Raw genomic sequence first — 19,577 nt, 5'->3', positions numbered from 1 at the left:
TAATCTGCAGAACGCCTTTGCTTTATGAATTCTGGATAGCCTCACTAGTCAAATTCGGTCTGCGCCAGATATTGCAAAGTGAGGAAAGAGTGAGCTACGGTGACAACGAGGATTTAATGTTTGACAGCGAGACTGCAAGGTGATATCAGGCTGTGAGTTTCCGCAGGTCGGCCAGTCAACTGGACTGTACCACAACGTCGGGGATGTTCTAGTGTCTTTGCCAATACGGCACAGTGAGCATTGAAGGACGAACTTAGTCGATGGTAACGCTTGGTGTTTAGGTGGTAAGCAAGTAGAAAAGCACGGCATAAATGGAAAGATGATGTTGTAGTGGTAACGAGGCTCAGAGAGCCATTGAAAAGTGAAGTGACTTTCATTTAGACTATTTACAGGATGAACCCTCTAAAAGCAGCGGGTAACAACGGGCCACAATGCTTTCACAGCATCGCACCCCACACACTCTAGCTCTAACGCCGTGCAATGCATGTTCTATTGAATAATGATACAACAACCGCCGCTTTGTAACGGCGTTATATAGGGTCCACCGTCACGAGAGGATGCGCTTCGAACTGCTTGAGCAACGCTTGATACATAACCAACATGGTTCCGCTCTGAATGCTCGTCCACACTGCGCGAGGACCGACACCACGGAACCAGCCGGCCAAGCCTTCCGTCTTGTAGATGATCCTCAGGCCACTGATGACGGACGAGGCGTCAATGGTGGCCGCCGAGTGCATTTTTAAAGAAGTGGAGGGGGATGACGTGGAGATCGCTCGCTTCATCGCCGATGTCGTCTTGGATGTACCAATAGGTGGTGTTGCATGCTTTGCTGGTATATTGGCGGACGGAGCATGTGTAGAAGGCGTAGCTACCGGCTTGGAGGAGCTGGCAAGATCCGGATTGTGCTGCGTCTGTATCCTCGTCTTCACAACGTCGAGCGGGCACGTCAAAACGCCAGCCAAGCAACCAGCCGATGCCCCAGTGAGGATCTCCAACGTCAAGCCAATGTCTCTCTTGCCCACCCATGCCTTCGCCAGTTTTTGCTCCTGCTCGTAGAACGCAAACTGCAATGCAGAATACGGCAGGTCGCGTACGAGTGTTGCCTTGAAACCGTGAAACAATGCCGAGGGGCCCTCATGGCGTACAATCTCCCTGATGGCATGCGTCATGCCCCTGTAGTTGTATCCGCTGTTGAAGTATTGATTATTGTAACGGCCCTGTAGTTGCAAGCGCGTCTTGAGCACTTCGGACGGCACATAGAGAGGAGATGCAGCCAAGTCAGCAACGAAGCCTGTTGAGCACGGTGAGTGGCGTGAGACGTACTATCAACGAGAATTGCGCACGCACCTGCGGTAAGATAGGTGACCGACGGATTGATACCTAGGTCCAGCATGGTTCGCTTCGTCCATTCGTACGTGCCGAAGAAAATGAGTGTGCCTGAGAACGAGCCTAGGAAGGCTGGAAGACCTCCACCGTACAGACCTTTCCGAACGCCTTCTTGCCGCAGGATAGTCCAGTAGCTGGACCCTAGAGAGGTGTACTTGGGCGGCATGTGTGGATCTCCCTGCTGTCTTGTCTTGACGGTATCGAGCGAATGCATCAGCATATCACCCGTGGTTCCTCCCAATGCGCCCGCCAGCATTGCCTGATTCTACATTAGCCCAAGTCATCATCCGCAGGCCAAGACGCCATTTATCGTACGTGGATGTACGGCGGCCTCAATGCCTCAAAGTCCTCCGTCGCTGCCATCCCTTCTGACGCCCGTCTAGTATCCTGGACGTCCAAATGGAATGTGCTGCTCTGTCCATCATCGACGCGCTCGTGTTGGGTGCCAGAGACGTACTTGGCCACTTCGGCCCATACCATGGACGGAGAACGTTGCGAAGGGGACTGAGGGTAGAGGAAGGGTGGGGAGAGCAGAAGGGAGAGAAGGGGAAATGTCGATTGCGCCCTGAAGATGCCGCGATGGATGATAGATCCAGCGATCAGATACCCGAATCGGCTCACGCAACTTTTTTTCTGAGCCTGGAAGCCTTGGCACCGAAGCGGTGCCTCTTCCAACCCAAACTCCCCTTTGTGGCAACGACAAGGGCAAATTTCATCATCATTTTCTTTGATCCGAACATTCATGGGTAAGTAGAGCCGTCGTATGGGCTTTCAACTTGATTTTTCATTTTTCCATGAATATAGCAAAACCACTATCAAGTAAATTCGAAAATAATTCTGCTACTCGCATGATAGCGAGCAAAGGGTATCTGACAAGACTTGCGCTCGACCGCGCCGCGGAGACAGCCAAAGCAATGCGACTAACTGCGAAATGCAAAAAAGCAAAAGAAAAGGACGGAGGATCAGAGCTCGAAAACAGAAGTTGCGGAAACCCACCGATGCCCACAGCATGGTTAAGAATATCCTTCAAGCAACGCCTTCAACATTGATCCCCAACAAGCCCAGATCCTCCATCATCTCCTCCACTTCCTGGCAACCAATTTGCATCAGGTTGGTGGATGGATCATTGAGGATGCAGATCTGACTGGCCAGAAATGCGTCCCTCGTAGTCAGGCAGCTGCCAACATCTTGGAGCCAGTACCGCACGGATCGCGGCCGGTCGTTCAGCCACGAGCTGGCCATGTACAGTGCTGCGAGTACGATGACCTCTGACTCTGTGATGCCCGAAGCTTGACGAGCAAGTAGCTCGTTCTTCCAGTCCCTTACGAAGCGCCACGATAAGCGGTTAAGAATGCATGCTGCGAAGGCGATTGTCTGATGGTCCAGGCAAGCTCGGCGTAGCATCTTTTCAATACGGGAGACTTTCATTGCCGGTACACACTTCTCCCTGATCCGTATGACGTCCGCTAGGTAATTTGCAGGCTCTGTTGTAGTTGTCAGTTGGTTCTGCTTCTAGGAAGAATTGGCATTCGTGGCCCTGTGGAGTATAAAGCGGCGCCCATCCCTTCACCCCACAGTTGGACTATGCTATGGTTCCCTGAAGCGTCACGGTTGTTGATCACGCACCTTTGTATGTCATGTCAGGGTCAGCACCAGCCTCGTCAGAGGAAGTTTCTCTAGGCGAAACTTCCTTTGATATTGGCGGTGTTGGCAAATTGGAGAGTGGTGCGTAGTTGTCGAGCAGCAGGCTGAGGCTGACCTCGTCGTCGTCGACTTCAGCGTCGTTAACATGCACCTTCCTTCTCTTGGCCGGCATATCCTCCTCATCCGTCAATGGTGGCGTCATGATCACCTTCATCTTGTCGCGAGGTCCAACACACACATCACACGACGGCACACTTGGTGCCTCGTATATGCAGAACTGGAGTCTCGAAAGCGATGCGATGATTGCGGGGTGCAGCGCAGTCGCCTTTTGTATCACTTTGCATACCCCTAGAACGCGTGTGAATAGCGTTTCGATATAACTCCTCTTCACTCCGAAGGGTCCAGTGAGCAATATATAGTTCATGTCCCTCGCCAGCAGGGTAACTTGGCCGGCTACAGGTGGCAACCCTAAGAGCCGCCAAACCACGTGCGCACTGGACGCAGAGGGCACCGAAGCATCCGGCGTAAGAGTGAAGAAAAACCCACGATGGAGCTTGGGTGACACGGCGCAGATATATGGTGGCCACGGTGTTTTTCGAAAATAGAAAAATAAAAAGGAGTCTGCATTCGTTATTATGGGGACTCGGCTGGAACGTGATGCAACGCAGTTGCCAGCGAACAAGTACTCCGCTTTTTCGCAGCACCAACTTGGTGCCGCGCCCGCGCTGGAACTCGCGGTCAAGAGCAGCGTGCATGAAGGCTCGTTAGGGCCGGCGTGATGCCTAGGGCGGATGATGTGAGCACGGCCTATGGGGACAAGTATGGCGTGCAGCATCGCCTCCAGCTTGGGTCTGCGCGTGTTGGACGATCCTGCCGAGTTCACGGTCCATCGCGAGGCGCTGAACTATTGACGTTGGGAACGTCGTACGCGGCTTCGTGGAGCCCGGGACTCCTTTTTGCGGTGGGCTTCGCTGCTGCGCTGTGCCCGCCACGGATGCGTTTTCCGGTTCCTGAACGTGTTGTCTGTCCATCATGCCGTTGCAGAACGGCTCGACGCAGTTTCGATCGTGTGGTCTCTCGAGTTTCTCTGCTCTGACTTTCACGGTGCCTCCTCAGCCTTGCAAACTCACGACGCCAACCCGCCCTCCCCCCTCTCACGCGCCGAGACTGGCGTACACACTTAGCAAATGACTGCGGGTGCCGTTGCGTGTTTGCAGGCGAGTTCTTGACATCGTAAACATGATCTCGTGTCTGGCACAGGGATGGAGACTTGGCTACGTTTGCAGCCTCCGCACACCCAAATTCGTACTGCCTGCTTGGCCCTGCATCCCAACCGCTCGGCGGTGGACTTCAGCCCCAGTCAGAGCACTGTCCTGTGCTCCACTTCGTCGCCAGTTCTTCACACCGACTCCTCTTCAGCCAACCAGAAGGGAGTTTTGTCGAATCACATGAAATATGGTCTTCGCAGAGTTGATGTGCGGTGTTGATGGTAAGGCCTGATCATGACCTCATGGTTCTTTGCCCTTATCAACGCTTGCGAATTCAAACTGAATTCTTATTCTACTCGCATCTTTGCCAGAAACGACTAGGCATCGGAGCTTGCATCACAATACGAGCTTGTGGGCGACCGCGTCAGATTGTGGTGAACTGCGTCTACGAAAGTTCGGCCGTCTCTTGCGAAAAGAGCGAGAGAAGAACATGATCCTGAAGATACTGAATACACACTACAAGCAACGACACCAAAGCTCCAACACCTGTCCCATGGCGCTCTGCAATCAACCAGCCGATTTCTAGGTACACAACCCCCGCTCACCATCCGTTTCCATCATACAGCGCGCCTGCTCATGCCGCAAGCGGAGGCTGTTTCGGATAAGAACGTCCTTAGTCACAGCCTCCCGATCAACTGGCACGCGAATTCGGCAGACTATTGATGTCTTCTTCTTACTACCAAATTAGTCCTGGATAATGACTTTCTTGTCGGTTTCGGTCTCTTGAAACGCACGCAATTACTGTGCTTTCTTTGGACCAGCGCCTGGTTCACTGCCGAGGTACTTGCGGAGATCAGTAGCATCATGAGCCTGCTTGACAACGCTCTTGACAGTTTCCCAGCCCTGTCGTACAGCAGGGTTCATCGACTGGTTAGCAAACTGTGCATCGGCGCGGGCAGTCAGGTTGGTCACAGCGCCCTGAACGAAGCTGCTCTGGGCATGTCTCGCGCGGAAGAACGCAGTGTAGATAACCAGTAGGATCCATGAGCCCTTCTGGAACATGAGAGCCGAGAGGAACAGACGGAACCAAAGAGCGATTTCCAGTGCGGCAACGATGGTCATTGACTGGTCATAGTAATCCTTGACAAACTTGCCAATCGTGTCACTCAGACCAGATGCCTTGGGCCTGCCATCTGGGGTCGGAGCAATGGTCGGGAGGAGATTAGCCCGAGTGTACGTCAGAACGTGGAAGAGCGAGTACACGGTAAAGGGCAAAATGGCGAGCGGGATCTGGCGAGAAAAGAGCCAGACCAATGCCATGACTAGTGCAAATCATTAGAGCTTGTCCGTGGATCTAGACCTGGATCGCAGTGACTTACGCAGATACTGTACATTCTCATCGCCCAACATCGAAAGTGGGCTGATGGGCTTGCCCGTCTTTTGCTTCGCACGCACGCCCTTGTAGACGACTATTCCGTACGTGATACAGGCAGATATGAATGCGAGCCGGTAGGAGAAGCGAGCCATTCGAGAATAGTAGTTGAAGAAGATGTAAGAGAGACCGTATCGTAGAGCGCTGAAGAGCAGAGTGACGTGACCGGCAAACCAGGCAAACTGCAGAGTCTGTGCCAGACGCATCAGTCGCTCCTGCAGCGTACCTGTCTGGGGTGGAGGGCCAGCCATGACGGGGATGTGCGTAAGGTGATGTTGCTGTCAAAGTAACACGAAGAGAGTTTGGAGCTGTCTGTCTTCGTTCAAGGCGGTCAGCGAAGCGTCGACGACAGGATGCAAGATAGAGACTTGGGCCAGACGAAGTCAAAGTCTGCTCGAGCTTCTGATGCGGATGGGAAAGGCTCCAGCACAAGACAGTCGAGGAAAAAAGACGGGGCGGATGGACAAGTTCCAGCTGGCAACTTCAGAGCAGTTTTGCGTGAGAAAAGAGGCTGGAGCAACGTCGCCAGTCACTGAGAGGAGCCGTCACGGCGTCTGTGCGCCTGGAGCTCCCACAGAGAAAAACTTCGTTTGAGGCCGCTGAGGCCCAAGGAAAAGAACAGCCAAGCGCAACTTACCGATTGAGGCTTTGTATCGAAATTCGATCTTCAGTGAGTCTGTGTTTGCGAGAAGAAGGGGGCAGAACAAAAGGAGGCCGTTGTTTTTGCCCGCAGGAAAGCTTGTCCAAGCAGGAAGACTGGGCCGCGCTTGGTCATGCCAACAGACGTCATCCTGACCCCGACACCTGCTACACTCTACAACCGACACGGTCTGCTTGCTACACTTGTGCTGAATGTGTTGATCATTGAAGCTGCGATTGCCAGTCTGTCAAGATCGAAGCACGCGATCAAAGTACTGGCTTCCAAAACTTCGATTATGTATCTCTAGCGCAAAAAACTTTTGAAGTCAAACTGGCTTTGTTGATGCGGAGTGCACAGTGTAGTTTTCGGTAAAGGCCAGAGCTCAAAAGTGCACTGCAATTGCGTAGCTGGGCAGAATTGGGCGACATGGGCAAAAGTGGTATAAAAGATTCGATTGGACTAAAACGTCCAACGTCCAGTAAGAATGAGCGTTTTAATCCATATGCACCTCAAGCGTGGATCCTGCTGCTTGTGTGGACTTCCGGAGTCCGTGGCTGGACGCTGCAAGTCAACACAAAAAACGATCTACTAAGAAAAGGAACACGCATGTCTTTATAAACCTTAGATATTATTAAAATCCATAAACTGCTCGGCCAGCATCTTTGCCATAGATAAATTTTACAAGCAATCTAATACAGTTGATCTCGAGCATTGCAGCCCACAGGTCCGTGCAAGTGCCACCAAACTTTACGAGCGACACCCGACCCGACAGACACAACAATGCCACCCGTAGGCAACGATCGACTCGACGTAGGTGGAAAGATAAATGTCGTCTTCGGCGTGCTTGGGACGATAGTCGCACTAGTGGGCGTCTTCGTTGCGCTGGCCACCCTGAGACAGCACCGAATCGCTGTTCAGCAACACACATCTGGTACCGTCCTTGCTCACTGTTTGACATGGGCTGATGACTCTAGCAGGCCACAACACTCGACGACCTTTTGAGCTGCGCTTGATCATCGGACGGCACGAAGAATGAGAAAACCTTTGACGCCGCTCGTCCAAGCTGCCATCTACAACCAGACAGCAGACGTGTTGACGCTAAATCAGTAACGTTACTGGCTATGAGAGTCTCTTTGCTAGCCCTAGAATCATGGCGCGTCGCAGAATGAAAATGAAGACAGACAAAGTCCGCATTGTTCTCATTCGTTGGTCCCTCAGTTTAGGTGTAGATCAGCGCTGCGCTCTGCGATAACGCCCAACCTGCCAATTAATGCAGAGTTATGCTCACCTTAAAATGCTCCCCGGTAGGGACAGATTACCATGCATGTTACATTCAGGACTCCATGCGCCCGTCCACCATGAGACAATGTACAGCAGGTGAGCACTTCAAGAGCCCAATCGACAGCGCCATCTCCCGGACAGCAGCCGTGCCATCCTTCCAACATCACAACAGACGCAGTGCTGGTTCAGTCGCCCGTGTCCAGCTCCAGATCCAACTGCACCCCACTGCTCACTCCGTAGTCACCCAGCGTGATAAAGTCTTTGAACGGCCGTTCGCCCTGCCTCTTGAGCATGATTTCGTGCGGCTGCCGCCCAATATGCGCCGCGACTAACTTTTTGAAGTCGCCGACCGTGTCCGAGGGGAGACACGGGATCGTCGCCTTGGTGCCCAGCCGGTCGTTCACCGTGACGAGAATGTAGGTCATCGGCGTCTTCGTCTTAGCAACAGCAGGTTTGGACGCTGGCTTGGCTTTGCCAGCGCCGTCTTTGGGGGCCGCGGCGTCGCCGCCGCCGCCGATGCCGGTGCCGAACTTCTCTTTGACGCTTGTGCCGCCGAATTTCTCGCTCACTTTCGACGTGTCTGCTCCCTCCCTGCGTTCCCGCTCCCTGTTGCGATCGCTATTTCGTTCCCTGTCGTCCTTGCCTCCGTACCGCCGTGGACGGTAGCTGTCCATATCACGCTGCCTGTATTCCCTCTCGTCGCGGTCCGCAGCGCCTCCACCTGCTCTTGAGCCCCCATCCTTGCTCTTCCATTTGAATGCCTTGCTGAAATCGGACTTGCTCTTCGCATCGCGTCGTGGAGACCGCGACCTTGATCGCCGACTGGCACCACGCGAGTCGGAGTCGTTGCCGTCACGCCTCGGACTTCTTGAGCGTTCACGCCGAGATTCCGGATCGGTGGACCGTCGCGGTGATCGCGAGCGTGATCTTGTGTCGGCCATGGTTGCGATGTGGCTGGCCTTGCGGAAGGGAAACACTCTTGTTGCGGGGACAATTTTCTTCCTAAACTTTGTTCGCAGGAGGGACAAACGTCAAAAGAAACAATTGGGGCCAAGACAAGCTGAGACCATTTTACACCAGTTGGAATAAAAAAGACATCGAGTTCATTTTACGCGACGACATCAAAGACACAATTTGTGAGATCCGTGCCCTGATTGTCATCGCACAAACGTTCGCCTTCCACCTGGTCTACCGAGCGAGTTTTGGAAATTCTCGTTCGTGAACGCACGCTCAATCGCTCAACTGTTGCTTGTATCCCGTTTGCAAACCAAAAAAAGAAGAAAAAAGAAGGAAAAAAAACAAGAAAAAAATTACATCTGTCTCGAAGACGCCAAGGCGCTCCGTTCGCTCTCGCCGCTGTCTTGCGCACGACGCAGGGCCCGCCCTCGAGCCGTCCTTTCTGCGGTTGCTGATGACCATGCACTTTGTCGGTTGAGCTGGTCCTTGCCGTCGCAATCCGTGCCGGGCATCGAGGCGGTGGCGTTTGACGGCACGGATGACTCGAGGGATGCGAGACGCGCACACTTTTCTCCGGAACTTGTCCTCCTCGTCGAGGAGCTCGCCGTCGATGCGACCTTGCGTGGCGCGCATCATCGCCCTGCAGTCCGAGTACGTGGGTCACGAAGGAATCTTTGGCCTCGTGGCAGCCATTCGAGGAGCAGCTTGGGGCCCAAGCATTTCAAAGCTGCAAGTACATGTCAATATGCACCCCCTGTGAATGTGTTATTAAGTTTCAGTCTACATCATTTTCGTTGCCATGATAGTAATAGTGCTAAGTGTCTTTTTTTTTCGAGTTCAGACCTTGATTCGGTACGCCGGCGGCTTGGCCTCACTTGGATTGTCCTGTGTAGCCCTGTACTGTCTTGTCAATCTCGAAAGTCAAGGAAACATTTTACGGGAGATTTCCGGATTGCAACGTTAAGACAAACATATGGAGCTTTCGCCAGACCTTTGCATTGTTTCTGTGACTGCCGGTTCTGGTCCCGATATAAGCTGACGTAAAGTGACCCAGCTGGCTTATGAACACGATGTCGTTCGAGATGCATTATCACAAATGAAGTGCACAGTACTTTACTTGGTTCCAACCTCCTCAAGAAAGGACGGGTGGCAGCCAGCAGCAGGAAATTGACTTAGATACACATATAGTTTATCATTATTTTGATTTATGTACGTTGTTAAGACATATGATCAAAAAGTTTCGTAGCGAGCGTCGTGAGTGTCAGCGTGGTACATCATCCGTCATCATCATCGTCGTCATCATCGATCATTCGTCAGTGCATAAAACGCATGCGTCCAACAAAATCAACACTCAAGGCTCCCAAACACAACACTGATTACAAAAGCCGTTGTCCTCTCTTGAGGACCGGGATGTCACTAAAATATCGGCCGTCCAAACTGCGGAATGGGAAAAAGGGGTCGGGTGGGAAAAAAGTAAAAAAAAAAAAAAAGAGTTCCAGTAAGGGAACAGGCCAACAAAGACAGGATGTGTGTGAGAAAAGCGAGCGCGCGCGTGAACGCTTTCCCGCGCAAAGATCCAGCTTTGCGAACGTGACCCACGATCACAGGCGGCTCATCTCCAAGAGAACAATGCTTTTCTTAGGTGCGATGACGCTGTCGACGGCTCCTTCTTTTGTAGTCTTTTCCCGGGTCGAATTGCCAACCATTTGCTAACGCTGAAGCCGCCACGTTGTGAGGGAGCCGCGAACTGGTACTGGGGCTCCAGAGTCTCCATGATGCGAGGCTCAGGCTCGGCTTCGATGGGCGACCAAACACATGGCACGTCCATGCTCTCCGGCATATACTGAGCTTCCTGGGCTACTGATGAGAGTGGCTTTGCAGCGTATCTCGACTTGCGGAGAGGTTTCAAGGCGTGATCCCAGTCGCCGCTGCGCAATGTGACTTCTTCGAAGTTGAACTCGACAAGACGCTTCTTGTGTCGCGAGATGAAAGACGCAACTTGACTTGAGTCCATGACGGCATTGTTGAGCACCATGTACCTTAGCTTGGGGAAGCGCAATGCTTTGGGCAATGCAGCAGGTTGTCCATCCGTCGTTGACTGAAGGAGGACAGGCTCCTTGTCCAGAGTCAAAGGCGACGGCCCGCTTTGCTTGCCCACCCAAGAGAAGTGAAGGCTGGTCAAGTTCTGGGAGAACGCGCGCAGGTAAGCGTGCAGGATGCGCAGGTGCTCTGTCCTGTCCGGGTCGTCGAAAGGGAAACTAGTCATATGCACGGAGAGCTGTTCGACCTGTGACCAGCGTCGCTGAGAGCTTGGCGTCGATCCAATGCCATGGATGGGTTGAAGGTAAAAGAGTGCAGCCGGATGTATCGATTCGAGCGTCAGGGCTTCGAAGTCGTCTAGCGACGCTCTTTCGATAGCGATCCGAAGCGATATCAGGGCGTAATCTACAACGCTTCGCCGATGAAGCTGAGGTTCTTCTTGACCTGGGCAGCTGATGACAATGTGCCGAATGTTTCGCATGTAAGACAGCGCGCGGATGAACGCCGGAATGTTGGTCGCGGCATGGAACAATGGCGGATATTGGCTGATGAGCATGTTGGTTATCTCCTCCGACCCGTACTTCGCCACGCGAGAGCCGTCCGTAGGCGTGGAAGGCCGTTCAATTTGCGGCACATACGTAAAGCTATGTTGTTCGCCCGTCACAGGATCCAGCAACGGGGGCAAAAACGTCTCACTGGAATGCGGCATGCGGAAGGTAAACTTGAGTGCATGGTGGCCGATCTTCTTGAGCGCGATCATGCGCCGGGTTTTGGTGAACGAGGTGGGCTTAAAATGGACAGACAGCTCCTTGAAGAGGAACGGCGCAGTTTTTGCTGCGAAGTCATGGCAGACGAGGCGTGCTTCGCGAAGGGTGGGCCTGTCGCAACGCTTCAGGAATGCTTCTCTGCAGTCTTCCGAGTGCCAAAAACGCAAGAAGGCCTGATTACTGGATAGCACCAGGTTGCATACTGAGCTGTTGGAGCGGGCTAGATTTGATAATCAGAAGTCCGTTAGCCATTACGGTCCAAGACTTGTGCAAAGGCAATTTTCTGGCTTTTGGGCGCATTTCTTACATCGGCCGCTCACAAACGAAGCGCTGCTGTCGATTTCACCAAACAGCAGGTTGCGCGATGGGTGGCTGTCGATACTGGTGGTACTACCTTCTCCAGACCCGGCTCGCCGCAAGGACGGTCGGTCCGGCAGGTCCATCGCAGTGGCAAGTGATTTTTCGCTGATGATCAGGTACGAAGGAATGCACAGATCGATGGGGCGGGCAAAATGCAGGCTGCGCAAGCAAGAGAGTTGGATAATCGCGATCGCGGCGGAGCAAGCTGACGACGCAGACGTGGACGGTGGAAGAGCAGGAAAGAAAGGTGAGGGTCTCTCAATGCGGATCACGGATCATAACGGCAGCGCGATCGAGCCTTTTCACGGACGGGGCAGTCCATTGTGCAACGGGAGTTGCACATCCCAAGGTTCGAGCCAACGAGTCGAGCGAGAGAGGGGCCATCGCATGCAGGTGTGAGTCAACGACGGGTTCGCCAGGACGACGGGCTCGAGAGGAGGCAGGACCATGCCTGGAGCAACGGGGCAGTGATGGGCAAGAAAATCACGACCATAACGCGGTGTCGCGGTCGTCGGCGCGGTCGCGAGTTAAGTAGACAGAGGCGCTGTGCTGCCTGAATGGCGAGTATGACTGTGCTCCAAGAGGTGATGCACGGGCGCGGCCAATGGAAAGTGAGCAGACGCCTGACCGGCTGCAGGCGCTGCATGAGAGCTGCATGACGCCGGCGCTGGCGGCCGGGGCTTGTGCGGCATTTTCACGCGTCCGGACGCGTCCTGTGGATGAGCAGCACCTCGACCGCGGCAGACTGGCATGTTTCGAAGCTGGGAGTCTTTGCCGGAGACGCTGCTTTGCGCGCGACACCCATTGGACATGCTCGTGGTTTCATGTGCGGCCCGAGACGTTTCGCGGGGTAAAGCGTGCGGCCCAATGTTTCGTTTCAAGCTGGCGAAACGAAAGCGTAAGCGGGAGAAGACTGCTTGCTCGGACTCGATTCCGTCAAGCCATCATCCTGGGGTGCAGCGCAGGCGGCGCATCGTGAACGACTGGTCTTCTTTGGCCGCGGAAACGGCCTTTGTCGGTTGCAAAGGCAGAGAGCCAAGACCCGACGCGTGAAAAAATGAGGGCGAGTTCCAGGCTGATGGAAGCTTCCCAAGACTGACTGTCACAGCTCGTGGGGCCTATACGAAGCGAACGAAGACATTCTTCGCGCCGGGCACACAGGCTCCGGAAGGCAGAAAGAGAGCATGCAAGCATGCAGAATAGCAAAAGATGGAAGAGAAGAAGGGGATCGACGTGGGCAAGTAAGAACACAGACGTGACACGTGGTGGAGGAACACAAGTGATGGTCGAGGCTCAAAGGACTGCAAACTCGCTGCGCGCGCACCAAGCGCGAATGAGAGCAGAGAGGCACACACAAGGTGGCTTCTAGTGCAGAATACAGAGGCACCGGGTACCAGATGCTGTTTGACGTCGGGCTGCGACGATGGAAGCGCCGAGGGAGGACTGCTTTGCTTACAGTCAGCGTCGTGGAACTGGGAGAGCCCATCACCGGAAGCGGATGGAGTTTGAACGGGACGACCAAGGACGTCGGTCCCATCCAATACTCGATCGCACATGTCGGCTGTTCCATGTGCAAGTGTCGTTCACGTTCGGCTTCTGCTCGTGACGGTTGCAGGGCCGCTTTGCGCTTGGTTCACGACCTCACGTTGTTTGCTCTTTGCTCCCCGACCCGTAGTTCTACACGTGCAAAGAGATGTTCGACCCGAAAGCAGACGGATAGCCGCCGCAGCGGAGGCAAATAGCTGGCGACCACGGAAAGACTGGAACCTGACTGAGCACGACTGACTGTGCCGTGCTCACTCCCGAGCGACGGTGTCGTAATCAGGTCAAAATTCTAGTCGGGATCGAATCAAGCCTAGTTCAGGGAAACGGAGCGCCCCTGGGGCGATCACTCACGGCAATGTTTGTCAATACGATAGAGCGAGATGGGCAGAAAGGGAGAACTTTGCCATCCCATCATCTCGCCAGCACCGACACTGCCGGAGCATGAGCCAAGGCAGGACGAAGGCAAATGCCAGGATGGGGCCACGCAAGGCAGCGACAGGGCAGGGGCATCGTATCGTGAGGCGGCGAACAAGGGCGGGCGGGTGGAGTAGTGCAGATTCACAATGCACCACCCACTGGGGAACAGAGATCGATCATCGCACCAGCACAGCAGCCGTGGCATGATTGTTTTGTGCAAGCTTCGTCACAGAAGCAGTTCCGCTTGGCAGTCGTTGAACACGAGACGGCCCGCCAGCCAGCGCACCGTCAAGACCGCAGGACGACGTAGGAGAAGAAGCACAGAGCGACGGAATGGATGACGGTAATGAAGATGACCATGATCGTGATAAGCACTGTGGGAGACAAGGAACAAGGAGCAAGGGAAAAAAAAAAGAGGAAAAGACAAGAAATCCAGAATAACCGAACAGATGATGCGACAAAATACAGTGGGTACGGTGGCTGAGGGACATGGCAATCTGGCACAAAAGGCCAGGACGTGGTGAGTCTAGATCTCGACGCGCACCAGGAGCACACGCTTGCCGAGCCCGCCACGGCCAGGGGCCCCCCCCTCTTCTGCCCCCCCAAAGTGCAGCGCGTGCCCCCAGTGTGCGGGCGGCTCTCGGTCTATCCCCCAACTCGACTAGCCCATCACAGTTGGGCTCCACTTTGGTGCTCGACACACTGGCATTCCGCTCCATTCGCATGGCCTGACTTTCTCTTCCGTCGACGCTGTTGCAAGCACGCCAGATTGCATTGAGCGAATGCCGACGAGAGTGAATGAGGTGACTGCGATGGCCGAGCGTTGTTGCACGGGAGCAACACGAAGCAATCGAGTTGCGGGGAGAAAGTGCAGCTGCAAAGAGCAGCCGGCGCCGTCAGCGTCGCGGCGATGGTAGAGAGAGGAGGAGAAGCCCCGTAAGCGGTTAGAGGGCTGCGCAGCGGCAGTCGGGTACCGTACGGACTGCAGAGCAAAGAGGCGGCAGCAGGAGAACAGCGAACACACGACGGCCGCGCTCGCAGCCGTGGCTCTGGACGCCCGGCAAAACTCTCTTTCGCCATCTCCTCCCACTGCTACGCCCGTTATTTCCACGCTCGCTTCTTTGTGTCGACCAAGCGTCGACCCTCCACTCTCCTGTCGGCCGGGTCCTCTGCTGGTCCATCAGCCGGCCTCTTCCTTTCTTTCCACGCCGTTGCGCTTGTCGATCTCTGTCCACCGAGCAAGCCATTCGGGGCGCTCCCGTGTTTGGAGTTGCCTCCAAAGCCAACAGCCCACGCCCGCGAGCACTAAACACACACCCAGCTCAGCCCCATTCCCTCTCCTCCTCCAGTCGACCTCGAGTGTCCCTTTCAGCGCCGCGCCCGGTAGAAACGAGAACCTCGCCCAATTACGCTCGAGGCGACCCGTCAGACTCCAATTCTCGCCTTTGCACACCGTCGTCGCTTTCGGCATCACTGTGGACGCTTTCGCATGGTGTCCCCACCCAGAAAAGGAATGGAAACGAGGGTCATTGCGGTAGCGGACCTGTATGCCTTCGGCTGCTGAAGATCACTGCCATCCCGGAACGACGCCGCCTTCACCACAACATCCTCCTCCACCTCCGCCTGCCGACAATCCTGCTGTATCTTCGGACTGGAGTGCCAGCACCGCCGTATCAGCGCAGGGAGGCCGCGCCAGGCCATTCACCATGCGCATAGGCATTCGCGTGCAACTGGGCCTGCTGGTGCTTTTCGCCGCGCTCATCGGCCTCGCGGTCGTGACTTTGGCAACATGGGTAAGGCTCAATCACTTCCTCTCTTCATGGCTCACATCCCGTTTGTTACTGTCGTCAACATTGTCGTGAGTTTTTATAAGGAACGAGTGTAGATATACAACCTCGCACGTCCTCACAGTTTCGATTTCGTACAGGACGGAGAGCTAACTGGAATCGCGATTTCGCCTCTAGTTCACGAATTATGACTTCGTGATTCAGATCAGGTACGTCGGTTCAATTACTGCCATTTGCTGACAATGCTCTTGTTTGCGCTAACCCAGGCTCGCTCATCAGGTCCTCGCGCCTTAGCCTGACCGCATCCCTCAAGGCGGCCCAGATCGGCACCGCCGTATCACTGATCCAGAGCAGCGTCTCGTCCATCTCTACGCGCATTCTGATCCAAAGCGCCATCATGCGGTACAACACGCAGGGCAACAACACGGCAGCGAACTGGCAGCGCGCCATGTCAGATTTTTCCGCCGCTCTCAACGGCGCTAGCACGCTCGGCATACTCTTGCAGGCGAAAGTATTCGCTCGCAGTGACACCGGCACCGGCAACAACACGCTCGTCGAGGTCACCGGTCAAGGTCTCAGCGGTGCGATTATGCTACCATACACGTACCCGAACGGCTCTCCCGTATATTTGGGCGATGACAACATCACCCAGTACAGCTATCCACCAAATCTGTACCCGAATCTGACGTTCAGCGAGGTCCCCGTCAACGACACGTTCAGCCACTACTATGCCCACTATGACGGCTTGACCCTCGACTGGAAGAGCCAACTGATGATCGGTCCTTGGGCGCTCAACGAGAGCTACGCGCTAGCCTCCTTAACCCTTCCTGTTATCAACAACACGTCGTCGCCAGACGACGTCTTGGCCTGGATGACCGTAGTCGTTGATTCTCGCATGATCACGGATCCACTTTCCGCCGACGAAGGACTAGACACGACAGGCGTCGCGTTACTCGTGGGACCTGCGAATGCCACGAACAGGCTTCCGAACGGAGTGCTGAACGCAGGAGACGACGCACCCAACGACGTGCGTGTTCACTACGTGGTACCTCCGAACAACACTCTGCATCGCCATAACCCCGCCGAGGTGGATCCGTCGACGTACAACTTCAGCTACAACGATTATCCTGCTGTGAAGGCGGCTTGGACGATGCCGCCAGCCAAAGCCAATGGCGCCGGCGCCATGCTGTCGACGCACAACGAAAATGGATTTTCGATCGGTGTAGGCTATGCTCAGGTGCCGGCTGATGGGCTAGTCAATTGGCTTCTTCTCGTCGAGCAGGCCCACGAGGAAGTGTACCAGCCAATCACTCACCTGCGCAACGTTCTTCTCGCGTGCGTATTTGGCACGGCCGGCTTCGTGGCACTCATGGTCATGCCAATCGCACACTACGGCTCCGCACCTATCCGACGGCTGCGCGACGCGACTAGGAACTCGGTTGCCCCACCAGGCTATCTCGATGACAGCGACCGACTGGTCTCTCCTGGGGACGGGCCATCTGACGATAATGAACTCGCACGCAAGGAGGGCTTCTTTGCTGCCGTCTCGCGCTGGAGGAACGGCACGCAGTCATCCACCACCAAGGAAGAAGAGCGGCGGAGGCGCCAGTTTAAGATTCCAGCTAAAGTCAAGGATAGAAAACATTTCATTCACGACGAGCTGACGGACCTGACAAAAACATTCAACGAGATGTCGGATGAGCTGATGGTCAACTACGAACGGTTGGAGGAGCGCGTGCAGCAACGCACGATCGAGCTCGAGGAGAGCAAGCAGGCGGCGGAGGCTGCCAACGAGGCCAAGACGCTGTTCGTAGCCAACATATCGCACGAGCTGAAGACGCCGCTAAATGGCATCCTCGGTATCGCACAAACGTCACAGGTTGAGACGAGCCTAGCGGTGCTGAAGCGTGACATGCGCATGATTTACAACCAGGGCGATCTGCTGACCAAGCTGATCCAGGACCTGCTCCTGTTTAGCAAGAACCAGGTCGACCATTCGATCGGTCTTGAAGAATGCGAGTTTCGCGTCCGCGACATCACGTCCCAGGTCCTCTCCACGTTCCACCTTCAAGCACACGACGGCGGCATTAACCTTGCGCTCGATTACGAGGGTCCTCACGACTCGCCAACTGCGGAGAGTAGCGGCGTGGGCGATCGCAAGGAGTACGGTCCGTTTGGTACGGGCAGAGTGAAGGACATGGTGCTCTGGGGCGACCGGACGCGCCTTCTCCAGGTCATTAACAACCTAACGTCAAATGCGCTCAAGTTCACGCCAATGGGTGGCACCGTGCGCATTGTTGTGCGTTGCATTGGCGATGACGGAATGCACGATATGAGCCGCAAAACTTCGGTCAGATCGAAGCAGAACTCAATCTCAAAGGTGTCGATAAGCAAGAACTCGGGCCGCAACGCGCGCCCCTTAATCAACTTTCCGTCAAATGTGTCGGAGAAGTCGTCGGAGAACGCTTCGTCTAGCAAGATCAACACCGCGATCGAAATCAATGCGCTAGACAGGCACACGCCGACCAGGGATCGTACATCTTCGCCTCCATTAGGCTCACGCGAGATGCTGTTCGAATGGGAGGTGCAGGACACAGGGCCAGGCATGCCGCTCCACGTCCAGGAAAAGGTGTTCGAGCCATTCTTCCAGGGCGATATGGCACTCAGCAAGAAGTTCCAAGGCACAGGCCTGGGGCTTAGCATCTGCGCCCAGCTGGCCAAGCTTATGGGCGGGTCGATGCTGCTTCGGTCAGAGGAAGGCAAGGGTAGCACATTCACGCTGCGCATACCGCTTAAGCACATAGGCAGCCGTGCAGACTCAACGGCCTCGTCGCAAGGCACCAATTCTGTTCGGTACAACTCTCCCCGCAACTCCATCTCGGGCGACGTCACTGGTCACGACGCTCGGGGTGATGGCATCGGCCCGCTCGAGACGCGCAGCACCCGCTCGCTGTCCCAATCATCGCGAATATACGAAAGCAGCACCAAAGCCGCACCTTTCACGCTGTCCGGCTCCAGCTCGCCTCCCGCTGCAAGCAAGTCGCCCGTGGCGGGTAGGTCGGCTAACGCCGTAAGCGGTGCCGACAAGACCACTGATCCCAACCAAAATCCAGAGAGTCCTGGTGAGGACGCGCGTTCGCTCAAGGTGCTCGTCGCTGAGGATAACAAGACAAATCAAATTGTGGTGACGCGGTTGCTCAAGATGGAGAAGATTACCGATGTGACGGTCGCTGAGGATGGCGATCTGGCCCAAAGCATGGTCATCGAGTCCATGTCGCGAGGCGACAATTTCGACCTCATCTTCATGGACGTTCAAATGCCGAATATGGATGGGCTTGAGGCCACGAGGCTCATTCGCCAGGCAGGATACAAAGGGCCAATCGTGGCGCTCTCAGCCTACTCGGACGAGGCTAACGTCAAAGTGAGTTCCGTCCCCTTACCATTCTCACCATACCGGACTAGGTGACTGACTTTATGCAACAGAGCTGCCACGAAGCAGGCATGGATGACTTTGTCTCGAAGCCAATTCAGCTGCCCCGTCTAAAGCTTGTCCTTAAGACGTTCTGCCCCACCGAGTACATGTGATTCGACAGGCGCATAACACAACCACAATGACTGCGCCCATCAATGATGGCACACGTTCAAAGCACCACTGCTTTTCGAGCATGTCGAGCACGTCCCTCCATTTTTCTGTATTCAAATTCGTACGGCACACGCTGGCATAACGATTGCTATGCGTCGGCTCTTGACGTTACGAGATACCCTTACGTCTTCATCTAATACTTCTCTTGCTTTTCTGCGAATATGTGGGAATCATTTTGTTGTGGGGAAAGAAACAAAAAGCATTTGAGCGACGGCGTTATCTTTCTTCACCTATCTTACTGGTTTTTTTTTTTTTTTTTTTTTTTGCGTTTTCCACATGGACAGATATACTCATGTGCATACATGCTTGGAACGCATATGGCGGCTGAATTCTAGGCCCCCCCCCCCCCTCCTTTTCGTCTGTTTCGAAGGGTAAGGACGGTTGAAATGAAAGAGATCTGGGTGCAAAATTTGGGCAGGTTCAAAAAGACCACAGAGGATGAAAATGTGCGCGGAAGGGTAACCCGAATT

The 19,577-nt window shown here is 54.7% G+C and overlaps 6 protein-coding genes across 8 annotated transcripts; 1 reads left to right on the top strand and 5 right to left on the bottom strand.

Annotated features, from left to right (window-relative positions):
* Nucleotides 1–354: 354 nt before the first annotated feature.
* PV09_00845 (uncharacterized protein) lies at nucleotides 355–2,039 on the bottom strand. Its single transcript, XM_016353645.1, has 3 exons — nucleotides 1,702–2,039; nucleotides 1,348–1,645; nucleotides 355–1,291 (listed from the first exon to the last, which is right to left on the bottom strand). Exons 1-3 carry the CDS (start codon nucleotides 1,864–1,866, stop codon nucleotides 531–533), a joined length of 1,224 nt encoding a protein of 407 aa, XP_016218798.1. The 5' UTR covers nucleotides 1,867–2,039; the 3' UTR covers nucleotides 355–530.
* A 92-nt stretch (nucleotides 2,040–2,131) lies between these two features.
* Nucleotides 2,132–3,610, bottom strand: PV09_00844 (uncharacterized protein). Its single transcript, XM_016353644.1, has 2 exons — nucleotides 3,013–3,610; nucleotides 2,132–2,870 (listed from the first exon to the last, which is right to left on the bottom strand). The coding sequence occupies exons 1-2, from the start codon at nucleotides 3,452–3,454 to the stop codon at nucleotides 2,413–2,415; spliced, it is 900 nt and encodes a 299-aa protein (XP_016218797.1). The 5' UTR covers nucleotides 3,455–3,610; the 3' UTR covers nucleotides 2,132–2,412.
* Nucleotides 3,611–4,474: 864 nt separating this feature from the next.
* Nucleotides 4,475–6,393, bottom strand: PV09_00843. 2 transcript variants are annotated; one of them, XM_016353643.1, is made up of 3 exons: nucleotides 6,308–6,393; nucleotides 5,618–5,982; nucleotides 4,475–5,560 (listed from the first exon to the last, which is right to left on the bottom strand). In XM_016353643.1, the coding sequence occupies exons 2-3, from the start codon at nucleotides 5,919–5,921 to the stop codon at nucleotides 5,037–5,039; spliced, it is 828 nt and encodes a 275-aa protein (XP_016218796.1). In that variant the 5' UTR covers nucleotides 5,922–5,982; nucleotides 6,308–6,393; the 3' UTR covers nucleotides 4,475–5,036. The 2 variants fall into 2 exon arrangements, with proteins under 2 accessions (XP_016218796.1, XP_016218795.1); XM_016353642.1 differs by having other exon boundaries at nucleotides 5,618–6,393.
* A 537-nt stretch (nucleotides 6,394–6,930) lies between these two features.
* On the bottom strand, nucleotides 6,931–8,603 carry PV09_00842 (uncharacterized protein). Its single transcript, XM_016353641.1, has one exon. The coding sequence runs from the start codon at nucleotides 8,530–8,532 to the stop codon at nucleotides 7,777–7,779; it is 756 nt and encodes a 251-aa protein (XP_016218794.1). The 5' UTR covers nucleotides 8,533–8,603; the 3' UTR covers nucleotides 6,931–7,776.
* Nucleotides 8,604–10,008: 1,405 nt separating this feature from the next.
* PV09_00841 (uncharacterized protein) lies at nucleotides 10,009–12,027 on the bottom strand. The gene is made up of 2 exons (XM_016353640.1): nucleotides 11,663–12,027; nucleotides 10,009–11,575 (listed from the first exon to the last, which is right to left on the bottom strand). The coding sequence occupies exons 1-2, from the start codon at nucleotides 11,796–11,798 to the stop codon at nucleotides 10,161–10,163; spliced, it is 1,551 nt and encodes a 516-aa protein (XP_016218793.1). The 5' UTR covers nucleotides 11,799–12,027; the 3' UTR covers nucleotides 10,009–10,160.
* A 2,655-nt stretch (nucleotides 12,028–14,682) lies between these two features.
* On the top strand, nucleotides 14,683–19,371 carry PV09_00840. Of its 2 annotated transcripts, XM_016353638.1 has the most exons (4): nucleotides 14,683–15,470; nucleotides 15,642–15,673; nucleotides 15,744–18,885; nucleotides 18,948–19,371. In XM_016353638.1, the coding sequence occupies exons 1-4, from the start codon at nucleotides 15,225–15,227 to the stop codon at nucleotides 19,047–19,049; spliced, it is 3,522 nt and encodes a 1,173-aa protein (XP_016218791.1). In that variant the 5' UTR covers nucleotides 14,683–15,224; the 3' UTR covers nucleotides 19,050–19,371. The 2 variants fall into 2 exon arrangements, with proteins under 2 accessions (XP_016218791.1, XP_016218792.1); XM_016353639.1 differs by having other exon boundaries at nucleotides 14,683–15,673.
* The last annotated feature ends 206 nt before the right edge of the window (nucleotides 19,372–19,577 follow it).

This window comes from Verruconis gallopava (genome assembly GCF_000836295.1).
Source record: "Verruconis gallopava strain CBS 43764 unplaced genomic scaffold supercont1.2, whole genome shotgun sequence".
Taxonomy (NCBI): Eukaryota; Fungi; Ascomycota; class Dothideomycetes; order Venturiales; family Sympoventuriaceae; genus Verruconis; species Verruconis gallopava.
Note: the sequence above shows the minus strand (reverse complement) of the source record. Positions and strands in the feature narration are given on the sequence as shown.

Coding starts and splice junctions, on each gene's coding strand:
- PV09_00845 (XM_016353645.1), bottom strand. CDS start 1,866: ATGGTATGGGCCGAAGTGGCCAAGTACGTCTCTGGCACCCAACACGAG. Junction 1,646..1,701: donor TGAGGCCGCCGTACATCCAC/GTACGATAAATG, acceptor ATGTAGAATCAG/GCAATGCTGGCGGGCGCATT. Junction 1,292..1,347: donor GGTCACCTATCTTACCGCAG/GTGCGTGCGCAA, acceptor CGTGCTCAACAG/GCTTCGTTGCTGACTTGGCT.
- PV09_00844 (XM_016353644.1), bottom strand. CDS start 3,454: ATGAACTATATATTGCTCACTGGACCCTTCGGAGTGAAGAGGAGTTAT. Junction 2,871..3,012: donor CCCTGACATGACATACAAAG/GTGCGTGATCAA, acceptor CAACTACAACAG/AGCCTGCAAATTACCTAGCG.
- PV09_00843 (XM_016353642.1), bottom strand. CDS start 5,921: ATGGCTGGCCCTCCACCCCAGACAGGTACGCTGCAGGAGCGACTGATG. Junction 5,561..5,617: donor TGAGAATGTACAGTATCTGC/GTAAGTCACTGC, acceptor GATTTGCACTAG/TCATGGCATTGGTCTGGCTC.
- PV09_00842 (XM_016353641.1), bottom strand. CDS start 8,532: ATGGCCGACACAAGATCACGCTCGCGATCACCGCGACGGTCCACCGAT.
- PV09_00841 (XM_016353640.1), bottom strand. CDS start 11,798: ATGGACCTGCCGGACCGACCGTCCTTGCGGCGAGCCGGGTCTGGAGAA. Junction 11,576..11,662: donor TTCGTTTGTGAGCGGCCGAT/GTAAGAAATGCG, acceptor TATCAAATCTAG/CCCGCTCCAACAGCTCAGTA.
- PV09_00840 (XM_016353638.1), top strand. CDS start 15,225: ATGCCTTCGGCTGCTGAAGATCACTGCCATCCCGGAACGACGCCGCCT. Junction 15,471..15,641: donor TCGTGACTTTGGCAACATGG/GTAAGGCTCAAT, acceptor TTTCGCCTCTAG/TTCACGAATTATGACTTCGT. Junction 15,674..15,743: donor GACTTCGTGATTCAGATCAG/GTACGTCGGTTC, acceptor CTCGCTCATCAG/GTCCTCGCGCCTTAGCCTGA.